Source organism: Lipophrys pholis (genome assembly GCF_963383615.2).
Source record: "Lipophrys pholis genome assembly, chromosome: 12".
Taxonomy (NCBI): Eukaryota; Metazoa; Chordata; class Actinopteri; order Blenniiformes; family Blenniidae; genus Lipophrys; species Lipophrys pholis.
The window spans coordinates 2,289,110-2,315,836 of NC_137641.1; the positions used below are offsets into that span (position 1 = coordinate 2,289,110).

General features: G+C 44.4%; 1 protein-coding gene across 5 annotated transcripts in view; it reads left to right on the forward strand.

Annotated features, from left to right (window-relative positions):
* LOC308117744 (multiple C2 and transmembrane domain-containing protein 1-like) overlaps window positions 1-26,474 on the forward strand; it is a 29,252-nt gene extending 2,778 nt beyond the window's left edge. Inside the window, exons 1-23 of one of the 5 annotated variants that reach the window (XM_080476823.1) lie at window positions 1,942-2,029; window positions 2,103-2,205; window positions 3,147-3,289; window positions 3,415-3,494; window positions 4,016-4,139; window positions 5,237-5,281; window positions 9,931-9,969; window positions 10,521-10,688; window positions 13,619-13,749; window positions 14,532-14,718; window positions 14,802-14,895; window positions 15,654-15,756; window positions 17,026-17,128; window positions 17,228-17,329; window positions 17,736-17,810; window positions 20,050-20,169; window positions 20,275-20,385; window positions 20,495-20,548; window positions 22,030-22,139; window positions 22,577-22,686; window positions 22,949-23,046; window positions 23,736-23,821; window positions 23,899-26,474. In XM_080476823.1, the coding sequence (XP_080332949.1) occupies window positions 2,024-2,029; window positions 2,103-2,205; window positions 3,147-3,289; window positions 3,415-3,494; window positions 4,016-4,139; window positions 5,237-5,281; window positions 9,931-9,969; window positions 10,521-10,688; window positions 13,619-13,749; window positions 14,532-14,718; window positions 14,802-14,895; window positions 15,654-15,756; window positions 17,026-17,128; window positions 17,228-17,329; window positions 17,736-17,810; window positions 20,050-20,169; window positions 20,275-20,385; window positions 20,495-20,548; window positions 22,030-22,139; window positions 22,577-22,686; window positions 22,949-23,046; window positions 23,736-23,807 (2,178 nt within the window). In that variant the 5' untranslated portion in view covers window positions 1,942-2,023 and the 3' untranslated portion in view covers window positions 23,808-23,821; window positions 23,899-26,474. Of the gene's footprint in view, window positions 1-1,941; window positions 2,030-2,102; window positions 2,206-3,146; window positions 3,290-3,414; window positions 3,495-4,015; window positions 4,140-5,236; window positions 5,282-9,930; window positions 9,970-10,520; window positions 10,689-13,618; window positions 13,750-14,531; window positions 14,719-14,801; window positions 14,896-15,653; window positions 15,757-17,025; window positions 17,129-17,227; window positions 17,330-17,735; window positions 17,811-20,049; window positions 20,170-20,274; window positions 20,386-20,494; window positions 20,549-22,029; window positions 22,140-22,576; window positions 22,687-22,948; window positions 23,047-23,735 lie in introns of those variants that run through there. The other 4 variants (XM_080476825.1, XM_080476827.1, XM_080476826.1 and 1 more) reach the window with 4 other exon arrangements.
* The last annotated feature ends 253 nt before the right edge of the window (window positions 26,475-26,727 follow it).

A 26,727-nucleotide genomic window follows, 5' to 3' on the forward strand; every position in this document is an offset into this window, starting at 1 on the left:
GACCGTTTTGTCTCGTGGTGACGAGGACTCATTCAGTGCTTCACTGATTTTTACAGTTTGCGAGACGTTTCCAGGAGGTTTTGTTCTTCGTTGACTTGTTAACATCTGACGGCCGCTGCAGACTGAAACATCCCGAATGCGACTCTGGTCTTCGTCAGAGGAGCTCTGCTGGGCGGAGCTCTGCTGGGCGGAGCTCTGCTGGGCGGAGCTCTGCTGGGCAGAGATCTGTGGACTTCATGAAAACAATAGAAAATCCCTAAATTTTGACTCATTGAAAATATATGTTCATATTAGCTGTGATGACAGTTAGCATGACGATAGCAGATTGGAAGCTAACCGCTCCTGGCTACTCCACCTAAAATAGGTGTATTTAATAGGATCTGGAGGCGGTGGGGTGCTATTCTGAGCCGGGTGGAGTTTAGCTTCCTGTTTTACTGGCACACGGCAGGTAATCCTCATAATCAGCTGTTAACCCCTAAAGTCTGACCCAGACTGATTCAGGATGAGTCACATTTACTCAGGTTGACTCGAGTTCACTCAGACTAACTTGGACTAGTTTTCCACTGCTTACTGGTTCCTAGACTAGTTTGGAACAGATTTTTGTTAGTTTTGGTGTAAATTTAAGACTAGTTTTGATTCCTTATCTACTCGACTAGATTCTAAACAGTTTCCAGACCATGCTTGGATGAGTTATTTCAATACTTTTACTCCAGTTTCTAAAGTGGGTTTGGTCAGAATCTGAGACTAGTTTTCAGACTAGTTTCAGACTGGTTTTCAAACGAGTTTTGGCCTGGTTTCATACTAATTCAGACTAGTTTTGGGCTGGTTTCAGACTGGTTTTCAGATTAGTTTTGTTCCCTTTCAGTGAAACAGATATTAAATCTTTATAAGAAGAAGTTAAAAGGATTTTTAAATCTGTAAACAGCAGAAAACAACTGTCTAGCTGATAATAAATGTAGAAATAAATATCTTCTCTTCAGCTTTACGTCTCTGTTGATGTCTGTGATACTGTGATGTTGACATGATTTTCTGGGCTAACATTGATGTTAGCTCAGCTTAATGTAGAGACGAGGACCAGACGAGACCTGCAGCTCAGAGTTTACACAAAGATAAACCTGCTTACGTCTCTATTGAGTGAAAACAGCAGTTAGTTGCTTTGGTACGTGAAGTTACATGGTGACGGGATGAGTAAGTAAACTCTCCACCGCGCCTTTAAATCTGTTTATTTATGATTCAGGACCGTGTGTGTGTGTGTGTGTGTGTGTGTGCGTGTGCGTGTGCGTGTGCGTGCGTGCGTGTTTGTGTGTGTGTTTCTTTATCTTCACGGTTTTTCCTCAAAGTGTCATCATTCTGACATTTCTTAATCTTTGCTGTTTTCTGTCGGTTCTATTTGTGGTTGTTTTGTGTCTGTTTGTAGTTCCTTTGTGTCTGTTTGTAGTTCCTTTGTGTCTCTTTGTAGTTTCTGCTTTTCTGTGGTTTTGTGTTTGTTTCCTCTTTGTGTTTGTTTTGTTTTTTTCTCTTTGTCTCTTTGGGATTGCACCTTCCATCATGATGCATTAGCAGTCACTTCAAACAGACTCTCTGTCTCTGCATCTCCTGACCTGTGTGTGTGTGTGTGTGTTTGTTTGTGTGCGTGCGCGCGCGCGTGTGTGTATGTGTGGTGCGTGCGTGCATGTGTGTGTGCGTGCGTGGAAGCTTGTTAGTCCACAGGTGCTGCAGGTTTGAGTGGAAAATGAAAGTGTGTGAATAGAGTGGCAGCAGTGTGTGTGTGTGTGTGTGTGTGTGTGTGTGTGTGTGTGTGTGTGTGTGTGTGTGTGTGTGTGTGTGTGTGTGTGTGTGTGTGTGTGTGTGTGTGTGTGTGTGTGTGTGTGTGTGGTGGATGGCAGGAAACGGGTCTGGTGTAATTTCCTCTCAGCCTCACCCCGGGGAGTGAGATGTTTCACAGTGAGATGATGCAGCCGAGCTGCTGGAGGCTCAGTCAGACCTGAGAGTGAGTGTGAGTGAGTGAGTGTGTGTCACAGCGATGCAGGTGAGTTTTTGTCCATGTAGCGCAGTGACAGGAGCTGGTGTGTGTTTCATGATGTGTGTGTGTGTGTTGACAGGGTGTGGGGGCGACGTGCCCTGGGGGGGCTCCCCCCTCAGAACTCTACAAGCTGGAGCTGGAGCTGAAGAGAGGATTCAACCTGGCAGCCAGAGACCGGGGAGGCAAGGACCCACTCACATCCTCACTACTCTCTCCTCGTAGTTACTCTGTCTCCTCGTAGTTACTCTGTATCCTCGTAGTCACTCTGTCTCTTAATAGTTACTCTATATCCTTGTAGTTACTCTGTATCCTCATAGTTACTCTGTCTCCTACCAGTTAGTCTTTATCCTCGTAGTTACTCTGTATCCTCGTAGTCACTCTGTCTCTTAATAGTTACTCTATATCCTTGTAGTTACTCTGTATCCTCGTAGTTACTCTGTCTCTTAGTAGTTAGTCTTTATCCTCGTAGTTACTCTGTATCCTCGTAGTTACTCTGTCTCTTAGTAGTTACTCTGAATCCTTGTAGTTACTCTGTATCCTCATAGTTACTCTGTCTCCTACCAGTTAGTCTTTATCCTCTTGGTTACTCTGTATCCTCATAGTTACTCTGTCTCCTACCAGTTAGTCTTTATCCTCGTAGTTACTCTGTATCCTCGTAGTTACTCTGTCTCTTAGAAGTTACTCTGTATCCTCGTAGTTACTCTGTCTCCCCTCGTAGTTACTCTGTCTCCTAGTAGTTACTCTGTATCCTCGTAGTTACTCTGTATCCTTGTAGTTACTCTGTCTCTTAGTAGTTACTCTGTCTCCTAGTAGTTACTCTTTATCCTCGTAGTTACTCTGTCTCCTAGTAGTTACTCTTTATCCTCGTAGTTACTCTGTATCCTCGTAGTTATTCTGTATCCTCATAGTTACTCTGTATCGTCGTAGTTACTCTGTCTCCTAGTAGTTACTCTTTATCCTCGTAGTTACTCTGTATCCTCGTAGTTACTCTGTCTCCTAGTAGTTACTCTTTATCCTCGTAGTTACTCTGTATCCTTGTAGTTACTCTTTATCCTCGTAGTTACTCTGTCTCCTCGTAGTTACTCTGTATCCTTGTAGTTACTCTGTCTCCACTGGTTGACAGGCACCAGTGATCCGTATGTGAAGTTGAAGCTCGGAGGTAAAGAAGTGTTCCGGAGTAAAATCATCCACAAGAACCTGAACCCGGTCTGGGACGAGAAGACCACCTTAGTCCTGGACGGTCTGAGTGAGCCCCTGTATGTCAAGGTACACACACACACACACACACACACACACACACTGTAACACACATCTCTGATCCTCTGTGTGTGTGTGTGTGTGTGTGTGTGTGTGTGTGTGTGTGTGTGTGTGTGTGTGTGTGTGTCCTGCAGGTGTTTGATTATGACTTCGCTCTTCAGGATGACTTCATGGGTTCAGCGTTTCTTTACTTGGAGTCTTTGGAGCAGCAGAGGTCAGGAAGTCCTTACACACACACACACACACACACACACACACACACACACACACACACACACATACACACACACACACACACACACACACACACACACACACACACACACACACGCACACACACACACACACGCACACACATTATTATCTTAGTGTACCTTCGTGGTTGTTTTGTGTCTGTAATCCTCTTATTTTGGTTGGTTTAGTTGGTTTTGTGTCACTTCCTGTTCTCAAACAGCTCCATTAACTCTCCACTCTGCCTCCACCCACCCAGCCCTGCCTCCACCCACCCCGCCCTGCCTCCACCTCCACCACAGTGTTTTGTTTCCCCTCATTCCACACTGGAGGCGAACGTGTCTTGGTTGTTGGTCGTGTTGTGAGGCTTCACAGCTGATCCGGTGTGTGTGTGTGTGTGTGTGTGTGTGTGTGTGTGTGTGTGTGTGTGTGTGTGTGTGTGTGTGTGTGTGTGTGTGTGTGTGTGTGTGTGTGTGTGTGTGTGTGTGTGTGTGTGTGTGACAGGAGCATCCCGGTGACCCTGGTCCTGAAGGACCCCCAGCACCCGGACCAGGACCTGGGCACCCTTGAGCTGGCCGTCACCCTGACGTCTAAAGACAGTCCAGTGGAGGAGCGGCGAGACTCCACGGTACGTCCTGGAGGACTGACGTCCTCGTCACACCTCCTTTCTAGTGACAATGCAGCGATATCGCATTTTACTTTGCACGTTAACATGGCAACGTTCTTGTAATGAAAGCACACACACACACACACACACACACACACACACACACACACACACACACACACACACACACACCAGAGACCAACGGGCTCTAAACATTAACAATGGGAGACCACCAAGTTAGATTGTTATAATGGTGACTATCAAAATAAAACTACCAAGTTGGTTTGTTATTACGGTGACTGTCAAAATAAAACTATTAAGTTGGATCGTTATTATGGTGACTGTCAGAATAAAACTATCAAGTTGGATTGATATTATGGTGACTTTCAAAATAAAACTACCAAGTTGGGTTGTTATTAACATAACTGTCAACATAAAAGTACCGTATTCTCTTGAGACTTGGTGGCGGGACCAGCAGCAGTCTCCTCCGTCGACAAGGAGATGACTCCCCAACATTTCCACAAAGTGTGTTTTCACCCGCTTACGACGGAGCCCAAGCATTTTCGAAATGTTCCACTGTGGGAGCCACTGACTCAGACCCACCCTGTTTGCTCCTCATTATTGGTGCCTGTCAGAACCTCTTAGCTACCCTTAGCACCCGTTAGCACCTTTGAGCTACTCTTAGCAGCTGTTAGAACCTGTTGACACCTGTTAGCACCTGTTAGCTACTCTTAGCACCTGTTGGCTACTCTTAGCACCCGTTAGCACCCGTTAGCTACTCTTACTACCTGTTAGCTACTTTTAGCACCCGTTAGCACCCGTTAGCTATTCTTACTATCTGTTAGCTACTCTTAGCACCCGTTAGCTACTCTTACTACCTGTTAGCTACTCTTACCACCTGTTAGCTACTCTTAGCACCCGTTAGCTACTCTTAGCACCTCTTAGCACCCGTTAGCACCTGTTAGCACTGTAGCTTTATTTGTTATTGTATTGATTGGGACCCCCTGCTGGCTCAGGCTGGTCCTGCAGGCTCTGTGTTGTCTGGTGTGGCCTGACGGTGGTGCTGCTGTGCAGTGATGTCGTATAACCTCCAGTATAAGTTCTGCTGTTTCCTGCAGCAGATGGAGGTGAAGACGTATCGCTGGAAACCATACGTCAACAAAGTGAGTGTAGACATCGTTAGACCAGACCCCTCCCAGATGATCCCCCCCCCCCCCCCCCAGCTCAATCTTCTTCTTCTTCTCATGAATAAACTAAAGATCAGCATTAATTATAGAAACCTTTCCTCTGAACATCAGAGCAGGATGACATTCAAACAGAATCTTAAGTCTTTAAGTGTTTGTTTCCTCCTGACGCCTCCAACCTGTTTACTGATGGTCAACAAAACATAAATAATAGTCACCTGAATTATTTCTCTGTTTTTTTATCTAATTTTAACAGATGTTTTATATCAGAAAATGTTGTGATGTATTTAATGAATACAGTTGAATTAAGGTAAAATATTAAAATCTAGTTTAGCATTAAAGCGAGAGGCTGAAGATCCTCAGAGATCCAGAACATTCTGTCTCCTTCATCTCTTATTCCCTTCATCAATTTATACTGAGATTCTGTGATGAAGATCGAGGAGGAGGAGGAGGGGTGAGGAAGAGGAGGAGGGATGAAGAGGAGGAGGAGCAAGGAAGAGTAAAGTCAGAGTTTTGATCCTTCAGATTTGAATTAAATTTCTTCACTCTGTTTTCAGCTGCAGATGAAATGAGCTCCTCTTCCTCCTCCTCCTCCTCTTGGTCCTCATCCTCCTCTTCATCACTGAGCAGTCACCTCTAACTCGTCCTGTGGTCCTGTAGCGCCCCCTAGCTCCTCCAACAGGAACTTAGAGGGTAGAACAGAGAGAGGATGTGATGATGTGCAGATTATGGAAATAATGTGAAGAAAACTTCTGGAACCACCAAGAGCAAATTATTTGTTGTGTTTCATTCCACTGCTGAGGTCAGAGGTCAACGGGTTGAGTTAGAGGTCAGTGAGGTGGGGTCAGAGGTAAAAATAACGTTCAGATTGAATATTCTCAGTCAAAGATTTGGAGAATCCACAAAAATCTGAAGACTGGAAACCACTGCTTGGAGTCAGGGACACACTGAATACTATCGTCTGTGAACACTTCTGAGTACCATTATCGGTGAACACTGAGAACCACTGTCCATGGAGGCTCCTCAAAACACCTGTCTGAGGACACTATTGAATCCACTGTCTGAGGACACTATTGAATCCACTGTCTGAGGACACTCTATTGAATCCACTGTCTGAGGACACTCTATTGAATCCACTGTCTGAGGACACTATTGAATCCACTGTCTGAGGACACTCTATTGAATCCACTGTCGGAGGACACTCTATTGAATCCATCGTTGTCTCTGTCCGCTGCTGCAGTGGAAACACTCCTTTTTTTAGCGGATTAGGTGTTGTCATGTGAAACGTTGCCGTGGAAACGGGGCCTGAATCTTGGTTGTAATGGAGTCAGTGCCATTCTCATGCAGATATAGAGGTGTTCATTGGTGAGCCTAGAACGCTGCTTGTTTTTGATCATGTTCATAGTAGAAGAAGCTGACTCAGCTGGTCAAAGTGTCCAGTGCTCCTTTACTCTCAGACACATTCTGGAGCCAGAAAGTCTCAGGGTCCGTTTCCTCCAAATTCTCTCTTAATCAGCATTTGCTTGCAGGTCAATGAGCTCAAGCTGTAGAGATCCTGCTTGTTCCCACTAGAAGGTCTGTCTCCTTTGAGAATCCTCTGACCTCTCTGATGAGCGGAGGACAGTGGATGAGCAGGAGGAGCTGCTGACCAAGGCTGAAGCTGTTGAACCTTTTCCTGAAGTTTCCAATCAGCTTGTTTATGAAGTCAACACAGAGAGAAACATCTCTCTCACCCTGAATCTCTTCCTGCAGTTTTGGGAAGTGTTCACACTCTCCTTCAAGACCTTCTTTGAAAATGTCCAGCTTCCTCTGGAAAGAGCGATCAGCTGTCATCTGTTCTGGGCCTGCAGCTCATTAAGATGTGATGATCAACCAAAAAGGAAACCATATCCATCTCGCTGCTCTCTGACTCGACCTGCTTTAAGAAAGCTGCTGTTTCTTTGGGAACCGACCAGAAACGTCCCAGCGTTGCCTTCAGTCAGCAACCTCACATTGATGTGCAGCAGCATCTTCCAGGAATTCTCTCAGGAGGCGATGCTGAAGGGAGGAAGATGCCCTAAGGAAGACGGGTTTCCTCACTGTGTTCTGATAGAGCTGCACACAGAGCAGTCTGATGGGTGAGACAGTGGGAAGCAATAGGATCTGGGTTGTCCTCTTTCATCTTGTCCCACCATGGCAGGGACACCATCTGTGGTGACGGAGACAACCTGCTTCACATCCATGCCTCTCTTTCTCCGCATCTCTTTCATTGCTGTATAGACGTCCTCTCCTCTTGTGTGTGTTTGAAGTGGTGTTACACCCAGCAGGTCCTCACAGAGCTCCTCCTCATCTTTGTGAAGAAACCTCTCATACACCGGAAGCTGAGCTTTATCAGTAACATCTGTAGACTCATCAATGCTCTGCATGGTGGCCCTCTGAGCAGCAGCATCAAGCTGCGCCGGCACATCATCTGCTAATACCTCTACTTCCTGCTTGCTGTTGAGGCGGACGTCGGGATTTGTTTGATTTTTTCACACATCTCGTCTTTTTGTTTTCCCTCAAATAAAGTCTCAGCTTTTAAGCGCTCCTTCACAGCTGTCCCGTCACTAAAAGTTTTTTTATGTTGCCCCACCTTTAGAGAACCTTCGTTTGCACGTAGCTGGGCTGTAAACGTACGCGTGATGAGTCGGGGAGACCGGTCGTACTGGACGGTGATTTTGCGTGCCCTCAGCTCGGACTTCAGGGGGTTAACTTTGCTGAACGAGCTGTGCTTCGTTTGGTAGTGGCGCTTCACGTCGCCACAGTTTCGGAGCATACCAGGCACACTGGTCTTGAACTGCTTGGAAGAATGAACATAAATTTCTCCGTCCATTCGACTTTAAAACTTCAGTTTTCCACATCTACCTTCCTTCTTTGGGAGCAAGCTGCCTCTTCCTCTCTGCTCCGGTGCGCTGGCCGCGCAGGGTAAACAAACGATTTGATTGGCTCAACTGAGTGACGCTATTGTCGTATTAACTGAAGTAGCAGCGCCCGCAGTATACAGCAGCGACCGGCGGAAAAAATGCTGCATGAAAATGATCTATTCTCGTGAATTCATCTTCTTTATTGAGATTGGTCTCGGGTCCGAGCAGAACCATCCCGCGGTCCGGCATTTGGTGACGCCTGCTCTATTGAATCCACTGTCTGAGGACACTCAGAGGTGTCAAATTTCCACCGAGGACACGTCAGCATCATGGCTGCCCTCAAAGGGACAAATGTAACTGTAAGACAGTATAAATGTAACTAAATGTAATCAAATATAATGTAAAATAAATGTAACTACTCCTCAGTTTCAAATAACTCTGACTTTATTAATTACTCATATTACAAATATTACATATGTATTTGCGTAGATAAAAATATATATTTTCTCGTTGCTCTGTTCAGTCTAACTCTGTCCTACTTCCCTCTGTACTCGGTGTCAAGATGTGGACTTTTATTTTACTCTTTGAAACCGACACGTCTCAGAACACTAAAGACAAACATGTCTTCTCCATCGTTCATCAAACATCCTGTCATCTGCATCACGTTTTCTCTTCCTGGACAATTTGGGATCATTTATATTTCTCTATTCTACTTGTAGAAAATTGCATTGATGTTTATTTACTGCAATCTTCACGGGTAATATAATATTTATTTATTTATTAATTTGATCGGGACAACACACACTAATAAACAATCATATACAAATTGTAAATGTCCCAGATTGTAGCAAAACTGCAAATTTACATCTTTAGAATTATAAAATAAAACAATCGACATGCATTGTAGGAAATGTAGTTTATGGTCAATGCAGTTTTATAAAGATGTGGTGAGCCGGAAGAAACAAACCTCACTACTTGATAAGCGCATAAACAACAATCAATTACATTTTTTTTACTTTTTTCTTTTATTGTTACCACCGCTCCGCACAGGGCTTGTGCCCTGGAGGGAGCAGTCACCCGGGCCGCCCGGTGCACCTTGTTGGGCCCTCGTCCCTCCGTGACCGGGCCTCATCGCACCGCGCGGGGGCACGGGGCAGGGGACGGCGTTCGCCGCGGTTTCTTGCGCGGGGTTGTCCGCCGTCGGGTGGAACACGGGTCGGCGCGGGGAACATCTTAATCTGGATATGCACAAGTGCAGAACGACTTCCGTGTAAACAAAGACACAGATGATTACCGTATTTTATCGAATGTTTGAACCTGCGCTCACATGTTCCTAATGGACGCAGCCCTAGGCTTGCACTTGTGCACTGCGCATCTATTGGGAACAATACGGTATTTATTTTAAGACAATCAGACCTTTAAGCGCTCGCGGGCCACAGAAAATTACGTGGTGGGCTAAATTTGGCCCGTGGGCCTTGAGTTTGACACATATGCTCTATTGAATCCACTGTCTGAGGACACAATTAAATCCACTATCTGAGGACACTGTTTCGACCACTGTTGTGCGGACACTCTATTGAATCCACTATCTGAGGACACTCTGTGTCGACCACTGTCTGAGGACACTCGTCCCAGCTGGTTTGAAATGATTTGCACGTCGTCACATGTAGTTGGTAGTTTTCTAGATGTTTGCTGGAGTTTCCCCAGAGCGTTTCTTTGGTTCTAACGATTCTTCATGTTGTTCAGACGATGCTGCTCAGGAGATCCTGGAAACGATCCACCAAGGTAAATCCTTACCTGCGTGTTCCCTCTCACCTTCATCATCGTCATCGTCATCATCAGCATCGTCATCATCAGCATCGTCGTGTCGATGTCTGTAGTTTCTGACGCACGTTTTAAGTTTTTTAATTATTCCCGTCGGACGTGAAGCAGATGTTGAACGTGGTTGGTGTGTGGTCGTCTCCATCCACTGTCGGTGAGCAGGGCTCTCGTCTTTAACCTTTGACCTTTACTCAATAAGGCTGACACGACGCAGGAAATGAAACGACGCAGAAGGAACATTTCCACAAATTCGTCTTTTTTATTTAACTTTTAAAATAAATAAATTTTAATAAGACACACATTTAAACATTTAAAGATCCGAGCCCTGCTGTGCCTAAGTTCTCCTGAATTGTAACCGGATATATTCAAATTGTGTGTGTGTGTGTGTGTGTGTGTGTGTGTGTGTGTGTGTGTGTGTGTGTGTGTGTGTGTGTGTGTGTGTGTGTGTGTGTGTGTGTGTGTGTGTGTGTGTGTGTGTGTGTGTGTGTGTGTGTGTGTGTGTGTGTGTGTGTCAGCAGCAGCAGTCCCTCCGTCTCTCCGAGTTGCACCGTAAGTCCCAGCTGTGGCGCGGCATCGTGAGCATCGCGCTGATCGAGGGGCGGAGCCTGACCCCGATGGACCCCAACGGGCTGAGTGACCCCTACGTCAAGTTCAGACTGGGCCCGCAGAAGTACCGCAGCAAGGTGTGTGTGTGTGTGTGCGTTACCATGTGTGTGTTCAGGTGTGTGTTGATGAAAACCTACCAAAATAAAATTATAATCTCAGATCTGATGCCCTGAACACGTCCATATGCTAATGTCCAGTCACAGTCATAGCGCCACCTATTGGTGAGAGGACGTTTAAGGCATTATATATTATATTTTCACAGACTTTGTGATGTCATCTTTGAGATTGGTCGGGACATGAAGCACATCAGGACACAGTAAAATGTCCTGACAGTCAGACTCTAAACAGGAAGTCCACCATTTGGCGTTAACTCTGACTTCCTGGACCCGGTTCTTCAAAACTCAGTTATCCTTTAACCAGCCGTTAAATACAGTTAACTGACAGTTAACTTTAACAGCACTGTTATCTTGTTGTTCAAAACTGGGTTAACTTTAACCAGATGTTATCTTGACGTTAAAGTTACCGCACCTCCAGACCTCCACTAACTGTTTACCAGTGGTTAACTCTCACCATGGCGTTCACTGGCAGCGCTGCGTAAGTCAATATATATAAAAAACGTGTGGGAATTAGATACTAGTAACCTCAGGTTAATAACTGGAGACACTGAGGGACTATCTCCTTCCCTCGTATTATATTTTTCACCAATGTCGCCTCCATCCCGTCATATTTGCTGCTCTGGAGCTTTAAGAGCCTCGTTTCCACGGAGCACATTAGATCTTGGTGTTTTCTAACTAAACCTGTGAAGTCCAGACGAGTTAAACTCTCCTTGGTCCAGAAAGAGAAGATCTCATTCTCATGTCTCTCCTCTTTATCATTAGTAAATGATCCTGGGTCTTATTTTTCACCATTCCAACATTCCATAGTGACTTTCTGCTCCTTTCACTTTATTTCTGGACGTGTCTGAATCAAAAGCTTCAACATGGAGGAATGGAGGTGTAGAATGATAGAACGCTGCTCTACAGCCGTTTCCATGGTAACCTAGGTAAACACTCTGATTAAAGTTCTCTTTCACACGTCTAAACAATCCAAGCTTTCATTTCCAGTAGTTTGTAGTTTGTTTAGTAGTTCCTGAGGAACCAGAAGTCTGGCTTCATTATAAAGAAGTTCTGTGGAGCGTCTCATAGCGGAGCGCCCCCTGCTGCCTCATGCAGACCTCAGCCTTCGTCAATCCAGAGATTAAATGATCTGGTTCCCTCGCTTTATTAATTTGAGGGAACAACTTATTATCTGGTTCCCTCGTGTTATTATTATTTTCCTCTCTGGCCACTCAGTCCACTCTCTAGAAGGTTCTCTCTAGATGGTTCTCTCTGGGTGGTTCTCTCTAGATGGTTCTCTCTAGATGGTTCTCTCTAGATGGTTCTCTCTAGATGGTTTTCTCGAGATGGTTCTCTCTAGAAGGTTATCTCTAGATGGTTCTCTCTAGATGGTTCTCTCTAGATGGTTCTCTCTAGATGGTTTTCTCGAGATGGTTCTCTCTAGAAGGTTATCTCTAGATGGTTCTCTCTAGATGGTTCTCTCTGGATGCTTCTCTCTAGAAGGTTATCTCTAGATGGTTCTCTCTAGAAGGTTCTCTCTAGAAGGTTATCTCTAGATGGTTCTCTCTAGATGGTTCTCTCTAGATGGTTCTCTCTAGAAGGTTCTCTCTGGATGGTTCTCTCTAGAAGGTTCTCTCTAGATGGTTCTCTCTAGATGGTTCTCTCTAGAAGGTTCTCTCTAGAAGGTTCTCTCCAGATGGTTCTCTCTAGATGGTTCTCTCTAGAAGGTTCTCTCTGGATGGTTCTCTCTAGAAGGTTCTCTCTAGATGGTTCTCTCTAGATGGTTCTCTCTAGATGGTTCTCTCTTGATGGTTCTCTCTAGAAGGTTCTCTCTAGATGGTTCTCTCTGGTCAAATTAAAAACGATGAGGCAACATGAAGCCTCTGATCATCCAGCTCAGTTTTTATCTTCCACTTTAACATCCTGGTAGTTTGTCATGTTTGATGGTAGTTTAATAGAGCAGATAAAAACACTGCGCTGCCTCCACCACAACGTTTAAGACAAAACATGGAAGAACGGAGACTTGAAAGTGGGCGGAGCCTTGGGTGGAGCGGCGTCAGGGACGATAACCACTTGTTAACCTCACAGTTAACTTTGACTGCGATGTTAACTAACGGGATGACTAACCATGTTTTCAACAACGCATATTTAACGGTCGGTTAGCTAACGGCAGGTTAAGGATTTAACCGGTGGTTAGGGCTTAACCAGTGGTTAAAGTAACCCAGTTTAGAACAACTGGGTCCTGCTGTTGAACTCCTCCTGCAGGGTAAGACCATGAGACCTAAAGTTTGGCCTGCTTATACAACAGTCCTTCATAGTGAAAAGGGTAAAAAAATACTTTGCAAAACTCAAAGAGCGTTGCCATGGCAGCCTGGCGAATATCTGATGGTTCGCCATCAAACAGGAAGTGATGTGTAACTCTGCTCTTCATGCTGCAGTGGGCCTATAACTTTAAATGTATGATCAAAGCCTCCCATGATTAAATCTACATGCCAAAGTACATACAGACATAGTGCCACCAAAGATCATGGTTTACATTTGTATTGGTTATTATTAACTATTTGACTATATTAACTTTAGGCATGGTGTTGTGAGGGTAAAATCTGTCGTTGATGACTCACTTTTGGCGAAAAGGCGTGTTTATGGCGGCACTTTGAACTTTGATGTGTCAGGCCTGAAAGACGGGGGGGGGGGGGGGGTCTCTGTCGATAGCGGATCAGAAATTTGACGTTTTTGACTCTTTCATGTTAAATTGTTTGAAACTCTGTGTGTCGGTGTGCGAGGACACACTTTAATTTTGGGTTTGTTATCTTTGTGTGTGTGTGTGTGTGTGTGTGTGTGTGTGTGTGTGTGTGTGTGTGTGTGTGTGTGTGTGTGTGTGTGTGTGTGTGTGTGTGTGTGTGTGTGTGTAGACTGTGCCTAAGACTCTGAGTCCCCAGTGGAGGGAGCAGTTCGACCTCCACCTGTACGAGGAGACTGGAGGAGTGCTGGAGATCACAGTGTGGGACCGAGACACTGGCCGGAGGGACGACTTCATCGGGCGGTCAGTGTGTGTGTGTGTGTGTGTGTGTGTGTGTGTGTGTGTGTGTGTGTGTGTGTGTGTGTGTGTGTGTGTGTGTGTGTGTGTGTGTGTCCAGCCTAATTGATCTTCCATACCAAAACAATAAGGCCACACTGGCCTCCAACCTTCTGCACTTTAACTCAAGCCCCGTTTCCATGACAACATGTCAAGTGAAAACGTTTCGTTTTCTTCCCCTTTAATACATTTCCGAATTTCATGTTTACACAGCAACATTCTGAAAACCACCTCTGTTTCAACAGAAATGGCAAAAAACAATATGCTTAAAACACTGTAGTTACCATCTTGGTCCACTAGTTGGTGCTGTTGTTAGATTTCGTACTGAAGCCACACACCCACACACACACACACACACACACAGCAGACAACAAGGAGCTCTAAACATGAACACTGGGAGAACATTCTAGTGGACAGACCACCAAGTTGGATTGTTATTACGGTGACTATCAAAATAAAACTACCAAGTTGGACTGTTATTACGGTGACTATCAAAATAAAACTCCCAAGTTGGATTGTTATTACGGTGACTATCAAAATAAAACCACCAAGTTGGCTTGTTATTAGTGACGTTGACTGAAGTGTCGTTTTCTCTCTTTTACATGCATACTGTTTTCAAACAGTTGTGTTTTCAGTGACTGTGTGTTGTTGTCATGGCAACCAAAACATGATATAGGTTTTGCGTATTCACTTGAAATGGTCACGTAAACGAACCCTCAATGGGACCGTGTCCGATGTTCTGGCTCCAGATGCCAGCTGGACCTTTCCAAGCTATCCAAGGAGCGGACCCACCACCTGGAGATCCCCCTGGAGGAGTCGCGGGGCTTCGTGGTGCTGCTGGTCACTCTGACCGCCTCCGCCGCCGTCTCCATCGCAGACCTGTCGGTGACGCCGCTGGACAACCTGCAGGAGCGCCGGGAGATCCTGAAGCGATACGTGAGCAGCACGCCCACATGGTTTGGAAACATGGCAGATAAAGTCTGAGTGGAAGAGGTTTTGAGCTCAGCTGTTTCCTCCAGCGGGCCACGAAGTCCTTCTCCAACATGAAGGATGTCGGCATCGTGCAGGTGAAGGTGATGAGAGCTGAAGGACTCATGGCTGCTGATGTCACAGGTAATCAATCAGTCCATTGACCAACCAACCAGATAGTCAGTCACTTAATCAATCAGTCGGTTGGTTGTTTGCTCAGTCTTTGGTTTGGTCAGTACATTGGTTGATCAGTTAGTTGGTCCGTTGGTTGTTTGGTTGGTTATTGACTCTGTTGAATGATCAATCGGTGAATTTGTTGGTCAGTTGGTTGGTTGGTTGGTCCATTGAATGATTGGTTAGTTGGTTGGCTGGTTGTTCCATTGAATGATTGGTTGGTTGGTTGACTGGTTGGTCCATTGAATGATTGGTTGGTTGGTTGGCTGGTTGGCTGGTTGTTCCATTGAATGGTTGGTTGGCCGGGTGGTCCATTTGTTGGTTGGTTGGGTTGGCTGGTTGGTCTGTTGAAGGGTTGGTTGGTTGTCTGGTTGGTTGGTTGGTTGGTTGGTTGGTTGGTTGGTTGATTGGTTGGTTGGTTGGTTGGTTGGTTGGTTGGTTGGTCGGTTGGTTGGTTGGTTGGTTGGGTTGGCTGGTTGGTCTGTTGAATGGTTGGTTGGTTGTCTGGTTGGTTGGTTGGTTGGTTGGTTGGTTGGTTGGTTGGTTGGTTCGCCGATTGGTCCATTGAATGGTTGGTTGGTCGGTCAGTTAGTGAGACATTCAGCTCACTAGTTGGTCTATCAGTTGGGTATTCAGTCAGTGTTTCTTTCTGTGTGTCTCATGTAAAGTGATGGTTTCTCTCTCTCTCGCTCTCTCTCTCTCTCTCTCTCTCTCTCTCTCTCTATTAGGTAAAAGTGATCCGTTCTGTGTGTTGGAGCTGGTGAATGACCGCCTGCAGACCCACACTGTCTACAAGAACCTGAACCCAGAGTGGAACAAAGTCTTCACTTTGTGAGTCCTACGTTCATCCAATCATCCGTTCATCCAACCATCCGTTCATCCAACTCGACTTCAAACAGCTGCTTAACTTCATCTTCTCATTTCCATCTTATCTACTAATTTTTCATGTGTTCATTTATGTCTACAAAAGTAATAGAGTACCAGTAACTCATAACAAAATGTTATTAGAGAGCAGACTGAATTCATCAAATCCAGGTGAAATATACTATCCATGTACTAACCCATGCTAATGCTAACCACAGCTACTGTGGCTACAGGCTAATGTTAATGCTAACTACAGCTACTGTGGCTACATGCTATTGCTAATGTTAACCACAGCTACTCTGGCGACAGGATGATGTAAATGTTAATGCTAACCACAGCTACTGTGGCTACATGCTAATGCTAAACACAGCTACTGTGGCTACAGGCTAATGTTAATGCTAAACACAGCTACTGTGGCTACAGGCTAATGTTAATGCGAAACACAGCTACTGTGGCTACAGGCTGATGCTGATGATAACCACAGCTATTGTGGCTACAGGATGATGCTAATGTTAATGCTATCTACAGCTACTGTGGCTACAGGCCGATGCTAATACTAATTACAGCCACTGTGGCTACAGGGTAATGTTAATGCTAACCACAGCTACTGTGGCTTCATGCTAATGCTAACCGAAACTACTGTGGCTACATGCTAATGTTAAACACAGCTACTGTGGCTGATGCTAACCACAGCTACTGTGGCTACAGGCTAATGCTTATGCTACCACAGCTACTGTGGCTTCATGCTAATGCTAACCAAAACTACTGTGGCTACATGCTATTGCTAAACACAGCTACTGTGGCTGCAGGCTGATGCTAATCACAGCTACTGTGCCAACAGGCTAATGCTTATGCTAACCACAGCTACTGTGGCTACAGGATGATGCTAATGTTAATGCTAACTACGGCTACTGTGGCTACAGGCTGATGCTCATCCTAGTCACAGCTGCTTTGGTTACAGGCTGATGCTAACCACAGCTACTGAGGCTAATGCTAGCTACAGCGACTTTGGGTTCAAGCTAATGCTAGTGCTACTTACAGTGGAGCATGTTTGATGTACTACTGACGCGTTTACAGGGCCCTTCTGGTTTGTTATTGAACAAAGATGACATCAGCATTGATGCTAACTCTTCGTAGCATTGTGTAAAGCCTGCTGTTGTGGACCTGACCTGTTGTGGAAACACCGTGGTTGCTCCAGCCCTGCGAGGTCCTGAACGTGTTGATGTTTGTCCTCAGTAACGTGAAGGACGTCCACTCGGTTCTAGAGGTCACCGTGTTCGATGAAGACAGAGATCGGAGCGCAGACTTCCTGGGAAAAGTGGCCATTCCTTTACTCAATGTGAGTGTGATATGAACACACACACACACACACACACACACACACACACACACACACACACACACACACACACCTGACCCGTGCCTGCATGTGCGTCAGGTGCGTAACGGCGAGCACAAAGCCTATGTGCTGAAGAACAAGGAGCTGACGGCTCCAACCAAAGGAGTCATCTACCTGGAGATCGAAGTCATCTACAACACGGTGAGAATCAACAGTCATTATTCTTACAATTCTTTTAATGAGAGATATTCGGTCAGAGGAGCAACCTGCAGCACAAAAAGTTATGTTTTGACAACAAATAAATCTGCAATCTAAAACATGTTTTTTAATGTTATTTAAAAAAAAACATACACATGTATCATCAGCATATAGCTTGTTCTCTTCATCAATAATATAAGAGACCCAACAAAAGTGGTCCCAGTACGGATCTTTGTGGGACACCAGTACAGATCCCACTGTCATATCTAATGCATGTTGATGTAAAACATACTGTGTGTGTGTGTGTGTGTGTGTGTGTGTGTGTGTGTGTGTGTGTGTGTGTGTGTGTGTGTGTGTGTGTGTGTGTGTGTGTGTGTGTGTGTGTGTGTGTGTGTGTGTGTGTCTGCAGGTTAAAGCAGCTTTGAGGACCATCGTTCCTGCAGAGCAGAAATACATAGAGGAAGAACCAAAGGTCTCCAAGCAGGTTGTTACACCTCCTGACAAAACTTAATTTCGTTTCTCCTCTGGTCAGACTTCGAGGACTCAAACCAGTCATGCTACTTTACCAGCGGGACGTAACAGGACACATGAAACTGAGTGTAGGACGTAAGTCCAGTCTTTAGACTCGGCTGGCTGATGGCTCCACTGCTAACTCACCAGATGATGGATGTTTCTGACTGAACCTCTCCTGTGGTAGCAAATACACAGGTGGTTGGTTGATTCAATGGTTGGTTGATTTATTGATTCATTGATTCATTGGTTGGTTCATTGATTCATTGGTTGGTTGATCCATTGATTCATTGGTTGGTTGATTCATTGGTTGGTTGATTCATTGATTCATTGTTTGGTTGATTCATTGATTCATTGGTTGGTTGATTCATTGGTTGATTGATTCATTGGTTGGTTGATTCATTGGTTGGTTGATTCATTGGTTGATTGATTCATTGGTTGGTTGATTCATTGGTTCAATAGTTGGTTGATTGATTCATTGATTCATTGGTTGGTTGATTCATTGATTCATTGGTTGGTTGATTCATTGGTTGATTGATTCATTGGTTGGTTGATTCATTGGTTCAATAGTTGGTTGATTGATTCATTGATTCATTGGTTGGTTGATTCATTGATTCATTGGTTGGTTGATTCATTGATTCATTGGTTGGTTGATTCAATGGTTGGTTGATTCATTGGTTGGTTGATTCATTGGTTGGTTGATTCATTGGTTGATTGATTCATTGGTTGGTTGATTCATTGGTTCAATAGTTGGTTGATTCATTGGTTGATTGATTCATTGGTTGATTGATTCGTTGATTCATTGGTTGGTTGATTCAATGGTTGGTTGATTCAATGGTTGGTTGATTCAATGGTTGGTTGATTCAATGGTTGGTTGATTCAATGGTTGGTTGATTCAATGGTTGGTTGATTCATTGGTTGGTTGATTCATTGGTTGATTGATTCATTGGTTGGTTGATTCATTGATTCATTGGTTGGTTCATTCATTGGTTGGTTGATTCATTGGTTGGTTGATTCATTGATTCATTGGTTGGTTGATTCATTGATTCATTGGTTGGTTGATTCATTGATTCATTGGTTGGTTGATTCATTGATTCATTGTTTGGTTGATTCATTGATTCATTGTTTGGTTGATTCATTGGTTTGTTGATTCATTGATTCATTAGTTGGTTGATTCATTGGTTGGTTGATTCATTGATTGGTTGATTCATTGATTCATTAGTTGGTTGATTCATTGGTTGGTTGATTCATTGGTTGATTGATTCATTGATTCATTGGTTGGTTGATTCATTGGTTGGTTGATTCATTGATTCATTGGTTGGTTGATTCATTGATTCATTGGTTAGTTGATTCATTGGTTCAATAGTTGGTTGATTCAATGGTTGGTTGATTCATTGGTTGGTTGATTCATTGGTTGGTTGATTCATTGGTTGGTTGATTCATTGATTAGTTGATTCATTGGTTGATTGATTCATTGCAAACCTGCCAACCTCTACGCATTTTGCGTAGCAAGTACGCAATTTGACTATCTAAATACGCTGGTACGACTCGCCCCTCGAAAGCAGCAGACATTTGAGTTCAGTGGCAAACGTGCAGGACTCATGTCTGACAACACGATGCAGCAGCGCGGTGAAGCAGTAACGAGTCTACCGAACTATAGCGTAACGGGTTTTATTGTTTTTATAACCAGTTTCCAGACGGTGAATGAGGAGGTTACTGCCTGCAATGTAATGGAGTTGCAAAAGTCTGCGAAAAAAAGCCACACAACACAAGTGGTACTCAGAATATTTTGATCAGGTTGGCAGGTCTGCCATTGGTTGGTTGATTCATTGATTCATTGGTTGGTTGGTTGATTCATTGGTTGGTTGGTTGATTCATTGGTTTACTAGTTGTTTGGTTGATTCATTGGTTTACTAGTTGTTTGGTTGATTTATTGGTTTACTAGTTGTTTGGTTTACTCGTTGTTTGGTTGATTTATTGGTTCATTGGTAGATTGGTTCACTGGTTGGTTGATTGGTCAGTTGATTGATTGATTTGTTGGTTGATTGGTTGACCAACTAATCACTCGATAACTAAACAGTTGAAAACAGAATAAAAATATTCAAGTATAGAAATCTAAAAGTCTAGTCTATTAAAGTACATTAGTTTATAGTAACGTCATTCTGTTCTATTTGGTTCTATTTGGTTCTATTTGGTTCTACTTGGTGTTCCAGTTGCTGCAGCAGAACTTCAACCGGGTGAAGAGGTGCATCATGGTCCTGTTCAGCTACGGGAGCTACGTCAACAGCTGCTTCGAGTGGGAGTCTGCACAAAGGAGCATCATCTCCTTCGTGGTAGGACACACACACACACACACACTCTCACACACACACACACACACACACACACACACACACACACACACACACACACACACTCAGCAGTGTGTCCCTGCGCAGCTCTTCGTGGTGGTGGTCTGGAACTTTGAGCTCTACATGCTTCCTCTGGCTCTGCTGCTGCTGCTCGTCTGGAACTTCTTCTTCTGCTCCGGCAGAGACGCAGCCGACGTGGTGAGGAAACCACACACACACACACACACACACACACACACACACACACACACACACACACACACACACACACCCCGCTGATGATTGTAACTGTGTGTTTCTGCTGCAGTCCATGGAGGCAATGTTTGATTGGGAGGGCGAGGACGAGGACAAAGACGACAAGGTGAACCTTCTGGAAGCTGCAGCTCAGTTTATCCTTCGTCTCGCTTCTTCGGCTCTGATTCAGTAACATTCATTTATTTAAATAGCAGTAGTGACAAAAGCAGTCTGGAGATACCTGACCTAACATATTCAGAAGTATGTAAAAAAAATTAAATTACAGCTGATTTGGGCTGAAAAAAAATAAAAAATAAAGAATTTTTTAAAGAAAAATTAGAGTTTTGATTTTTTTTTCCCAATGCACTTAAAAATGACTGCAGACATCAAATATATTGTCAAAAGTGCAACCTTATTGCTGTGATTGTCCTCAGAGGTTAAATAAAGAATCCCAAAATGAAAAGAAAACGAGGCTCCGTTATTCAACAAATTCACGCTTTAAACAGGTTTAAGCAAAAGTGCAACAGCAACGACAGAAACCCACAAGGAAAGGAAAGGAAAGGAAAGGAAAGGAAAGGAAAGCAAAGGAAAGGAACGGAAAGGAAAGGAAAGGAACGGAAAGGAAAGGAAAGGAAAGGAAAGGAAAGGAAAGGAAAGGAAAGGAAAGGAACGGTACAACGGAACGGGAAAATGCCCAAAAACTGTGGAGAGAAAAAAACTAGAATTTGCAAAATAAAATTTTTTTGCTACAAATTCGATGAATTGATTAAATAAAATATTTGCCCAGCCCTAAATCAAATTCTGTAATTTATCTGAAAACTTCATTTGAATCTAATTCAAACAAATAATTTACCATAAACCTTTTCTCCTCTTCATATCTGTGGAAGAGCTGCGTATCCTCGTGTCAGAGGAATCATTCAGGCTGCCGAGCGGACATTAAAATCAAGAACTGTCTTTCAACAATCTGCACTTCAAAAAGGAGGGAGAGAGAGAGGGAGGGAGGGAGGGAGGGAGAGAGAGAGAGAGAGAGAGAGAGAGAGAGAGAGAGAGCGGGAGGGAGAGAGAGGAAGGGAGAGAGAGAGGGGGAGGGAGGGAGAGGGGGAGGGAGGGAGAGGGGGAGAGAGAGAGAGAGAGAGGAAGGGAGGGAGGGAGAGAGAAGAAGGGAGGGGGGGAGGGTGAGAGAGGAAGGGAGAGAGAGAGGGGGAGGGAGGGAGAGAGAGGGAGGGAGAGAGAAGGAGAGAGGGAGCAGGAGGGAGGGAGAGAGAGAGGGGGAGGGAGGGAGAGAGGGAGCAGGAGGGAGGGAGAGAGAGAGAGAGAGAGGGAGGGAGAGGGGCAGAGAGAGGGAGGGAGAGAGGGATTTGCTGATTGTGATTCTGACGAGGAAGGTTTTCCTCTGAGGATGATGATGACCGCTCAGCCAGCAGGTCGGAGTTACGTGATGCACCTGAATGCATCACCCATATATTGGCGTCATGAAGCTCGTTTCCTCGTAAAAACCCATAAAGTAGAAAGTAGCAGCTTGTCGTCCAGAAAGCTGTGGAATGTGTCGGCCGGTGTTACGGAGATAAACGTCTCCTGGACTGAAGCTTCCCGTTTCCTCCCTGCCAGGACTCGGAGCCCCGGGGCTTCATGGACAAGCTGTACGCCATCCAGGACGTGTTCATCAGCGTGCAGAGCGCCCTGGATGAGGTGGCGTCGTATGCTGAGCGCCTGAAGAAGTACATAGCTGTTAACCCTGATCTCTGTGTGGCGTGTTTAACTGATCTCTGGCTTTATAGCTTCTTTCACGACATTTAGGCGTCTTTATAACTGATTTTAAGCAGTTTAACTGATTTGAGCCTCTTTATAACTGATTTTAAGAGATTTGAGCTTTTCTCTAATGCATTGTAACCCATTTTAAGATATTTTAGCATCTTTATAACTGATTTTAAATCATTTTAACAGATTTTAGCTTTTTTCTAACCAATTTGAACTGATTTGAGTTTCTTTATAAATGATTCTTAATTTATTCTAACTGGTTTTAACTGATTTGAGCATCTTTAAAATTGATTTTAACTTATTTTAGCTGCTTCATAACTGATTTGACGGTGTAATTTGACGGTCTGTTCTGTGTGGCGGTGTTGGAAGCGGTCTCACTCTGCTCTGCCCCCGGCAGCACGGTCAACTGGACGGTGCCTTTCCTCAGCTGCCTGGCCATCACCGCCTTATGTCTGGCCACCTTCCTCCTCTACCTCGTCCCCCTGCGCTACCTGGTGCTGGCCTGGGGTGAGGTGTGTGTGTGTGTGTGTGTGTGTGTGTGTGTGTGTGTGTGTGTGTGTGTGTGTGTGTGTGTGTGTGTGTGTGTGTGTGTGTGTGTGTGTGTGTGTGTGTGTGTGTGTGTGTGTGTGTGTAGGTGCGTGTGATATAAACATTAAATAAAAAATTCAACCTTTAGGTTTCAGTAATCGATTGAAATTAACGTTGTACCTCATTGATTCTGACGTTGTAATCTGTAATCTGTAATCTGGCAACGTCTCACCCTCTGCAGGTGTGAACAAATTCACCAAGAAGCTTCGGGATCCGTACCTGATCGACAACAACGAGCTGCTGGACTTTCTCTCCAGAGTGCCGTCAGACGTCCAGGTGGTGAGTGTGTGGAAGAACCATGACCGGCCGGTCCAGATCACATCAGATCACATCAGATCACATCAGATCACATCTGATCACATCTGATTTCAACTGATTCAAAACTCATTTTAGCTTCTTTATAACCAATTTGAACTGATTTTAAAAGATTTGAATGATGATAGCGTCTTATAACTGATTTGAGCTTTTTTATAACTTGATAACTTTAAATACTTAATCACTGATTTTAAGCCATTTTAACTGATTTTAGCTTCTTTATAACAGATTTTAGCAGATTTCACCTGCATTTTGCTACTTTATATTTGATTCTAACTGACTTTAGCTTCTTTATAACTGATGTTATACTGACTTTTTAAGTATTCAAACAGATTTTTAGCTTTTTCCAAACTGATTTTAAGCAATTTTCACTGATTTGAGCATTTTCATAATTGTTTGGAGGTAGATTTTTACCTGATTTTAGCTTCTTTATAACTGATTTTGCTGCTTCATAACTAATTTTAACAGATTTCAATTTCTTTCTTGCTAATTTGAACTGATTTTAGCTACTTTACAACCACTTTCTATGATCTGCCTGTGTGTGTGTGTGTGTGTGTGTGTGTGTGTGTGTGTGTGTGTGTGTGTGTGTGTGTGTGTGTGTGTGTGTGTGTGTGTGTGTGTGTGTGTGTGTGTGTGTGTGTGTGTGTGTGTAGATGCAGTACCGTGAGCTGAAGGTCGACCCAGGTCAGAGTCCAAACAAGCGCCGGAGGACCAACCTGAGCTAACAGGACCAACCTGAGTTAACAGGACCAACCCAAGCAAACAGGACCAACCCGAGCTAACAGGACCAACCTGAGTTAACAGGACCAACCCGAGCTAACAGGACCAACCTGAGTTAACAGGACCAACCCAAGCAAACAGGACCAACCCGAGCTAACAGGACCAACCCGAGCTAACAGGACCAACCCGAGCAAACAGGACCAACCTGAGTTAACAGGACCAACCTGAGTTAACAGGACCAACCTGAGCTAACAGGACCAACCTGAGTTAACAGGACCAACCTGAGCTAACGTCGAACCATTTCAACTGTAAACAGTGTAAACACGTTATTTTAAAGATTTTTTCTATATTTTGAGGATAAAATGAAAAAATCGGCGACTTTTTTTGTTACCGTGAGAAGATTTATTTTCTAAATCCTGTACAATCACCTCAGTTCCTGTTAGTCTCACACACACACACACTCACACACACACACACACACACACTGGGTGCATGCCTCTGAAGCTGCTGCATGGACTCGTTGCACGCTCAGGTTTTCCCCGCAGTTTGTTAGCGGGTATGTCGTCGACGTGTCACATGTTTTAAAACTGCTGCTGTTCTTTCAGAATCTGTTTGATCAAAGATCCACAACACGACTGCATGTTCCAGTTAACAGAAGAAGAGTTATAACGCATTTACACGTTTCCATCTCAACAGAAAAACACGATGCAGTTATCATGTTGGGCCACTAGTGGGCGCTGTTGTTAGTTTTTGTAATGAAAACACACACATGCAGCAGAGAACAAGAACATTTTCAAAAAGAAAAGTGTTTCTGAGCGCCGTTGTCGTGGAAACGGACTTGAAGAACCAAAATTCCCTGAAATCCTCCAGAACGTCAGTGCTTCCAGGTTCATTCTGTGTGTTGGAGCTTTGGTGTGTTTCAGTTTTGGACATTATGACTGAATATTAGAATTTAATTGAAGTTCTTTACGTTTAGTTCAGAGGTATTTTGCACTTGTTGCAGCTCCGCGGGCTGTGTTCACTTTATTTCAAGCTGCTGCTTGTTCTCTTCTTTTTCAAATTCAGATTTTATCACCAGAAAAAAAAAACTATTTATAACCAAATTTGTTGTTTAGTTCAGTTTTGTTCTTTCTCTCAGCCACATTTCAAACGTGTTCAGTCTCTTGCAGCTTGACTGTGTCTCAACATTGGTTCAGTATTGAAATTATCTTCTGTATTTACTTGTTTGCTGCATATTTGTGTTTCTTCCATCACTTCTTTGTACTTCCAGAACAGAACCGGTCTCCCAGCAGGTTCTTATCAGCTGCATTTGAAACTATTTTCTGGACTCTTGAAGTTAAACTGTGTTTTAAAATGTTGTTTTTATGGCTGGAATGTTTTTAATTTGTTGCATATTTGTGTTTCCTCTGATTGTTAATTTTATTTCTCTGTCCAGAACACCTTCCACAGTTTCATCTTTTCGTTTCACCTGGAAACCCGACGCCCTGGTTCGGCCATTTTAAAGTAAAAGCGTCACTGTGTAATATTTGCACTGCTGCTGGGGCTGTTCACACACAGCAGGAAGATGAACATCAGAATCAGTTTCATTTTCTAGGTTGCAGGACCAGAACAGGCCTGTAGGGGGCTCTGTAGGTTCCTGTAGATACTTAACTACGTCATAGCTGATGTTAAAGTCTTCCTCATTTTCATTCACATGAATATTTTAAGTGTTTTAAAAGATGTCAGCCCAACTGAATTGCAGAACAGCGTCGTCTCAGCAACTATAGAAATGTTACGATCACTCCCCGGGTCGCCCCGTGTCGCTCCGGGTCGCTCCGAGTCGCCCCGGGTCGCTCCGGGTCGCTCCGAGTCGCCCCGGGTCGCTCCGAGTCGCTCCGGGTCGCCCCGGGTCGCCCCGTGTCGCCCCGGGTCGCTCCGAGTCGCTCCAGGTCGCCCCGGGTCGCTCCGGGTCGCCCCGGGTCGCTCCGGGTCGCTCCGAGTCGCCCCGGGTCGCTCCGGGTCGCTCCGGCTAAAGTTTGAATCACGATTGTTAGATTGGTACTTAATACTTCTGAAGCTTTAACGTCAAAAGATTTAAAAGTTAAAGGTTGAAAAGATTTTGACATGAAAAAGTTTCTGCTGATTATTGACGGCCGATATCTTTTGTTGACTTCAGTAAAATTTTGTAAGTTGATCACTGACATTAAAACATTAGAATACGTTAAGTGTATTTAAGTGGCGTCTTGAACCGTTAGTCTCTCGTCCTGTCGCTCATATTTATTTACCTCTCGCTGTTTTCAACTATTTCTTATGTTTTGGTCGAAGTGTTTCTGGGTCTCTGCACTCTTTTCGTTTTTTATCTGTTAACGTTATTCTTGGGGGGGGGGGGGGGGGGTCTGCATGTCTGCTGCCGTCCGTGGTGTGTTCTGCATGATGACTGAAACTTTAATGTAAAGATGTAAAGTGCATTTACAGAAACTGAATGTGACGACTGTGAAAACGAGAGCTGCTGATGATTCTGTTTACTGCCCCTGTCTGCCCCGATCTGCCCCGATCTGCCCCGGTCTGCCCTGATCTGCCCCTGTCTGCCCCGGTCTGCCCCGATCTGCCCCGATCTTCCCTGCCTGTCTTTCCAGCAGCAGACTATTAACTGTGTGACTTTACCGAGAAATTATAAATATATTTCTACACCTGAAGAGTTTGTCTGCTTCCTGTTACCATGACAACGTTTCAGGAATGTTTCGTGTTTCCATGGCAACATTTGGAAAACGATGTCCATTTCTACAGAAACAGCAGAATCACTTCTTTTTCTTCCTCCTCTTCCTCCTCCTCAGTTCCAGCTCTGACCAGCAGAGGGAGTCACACTCATTTTAACTGACTGGCTCAGCAGGTTTATAATGTAATGAGAGTAAAAGTTACTTTTACATTAGATTACTCTTTGCGAGG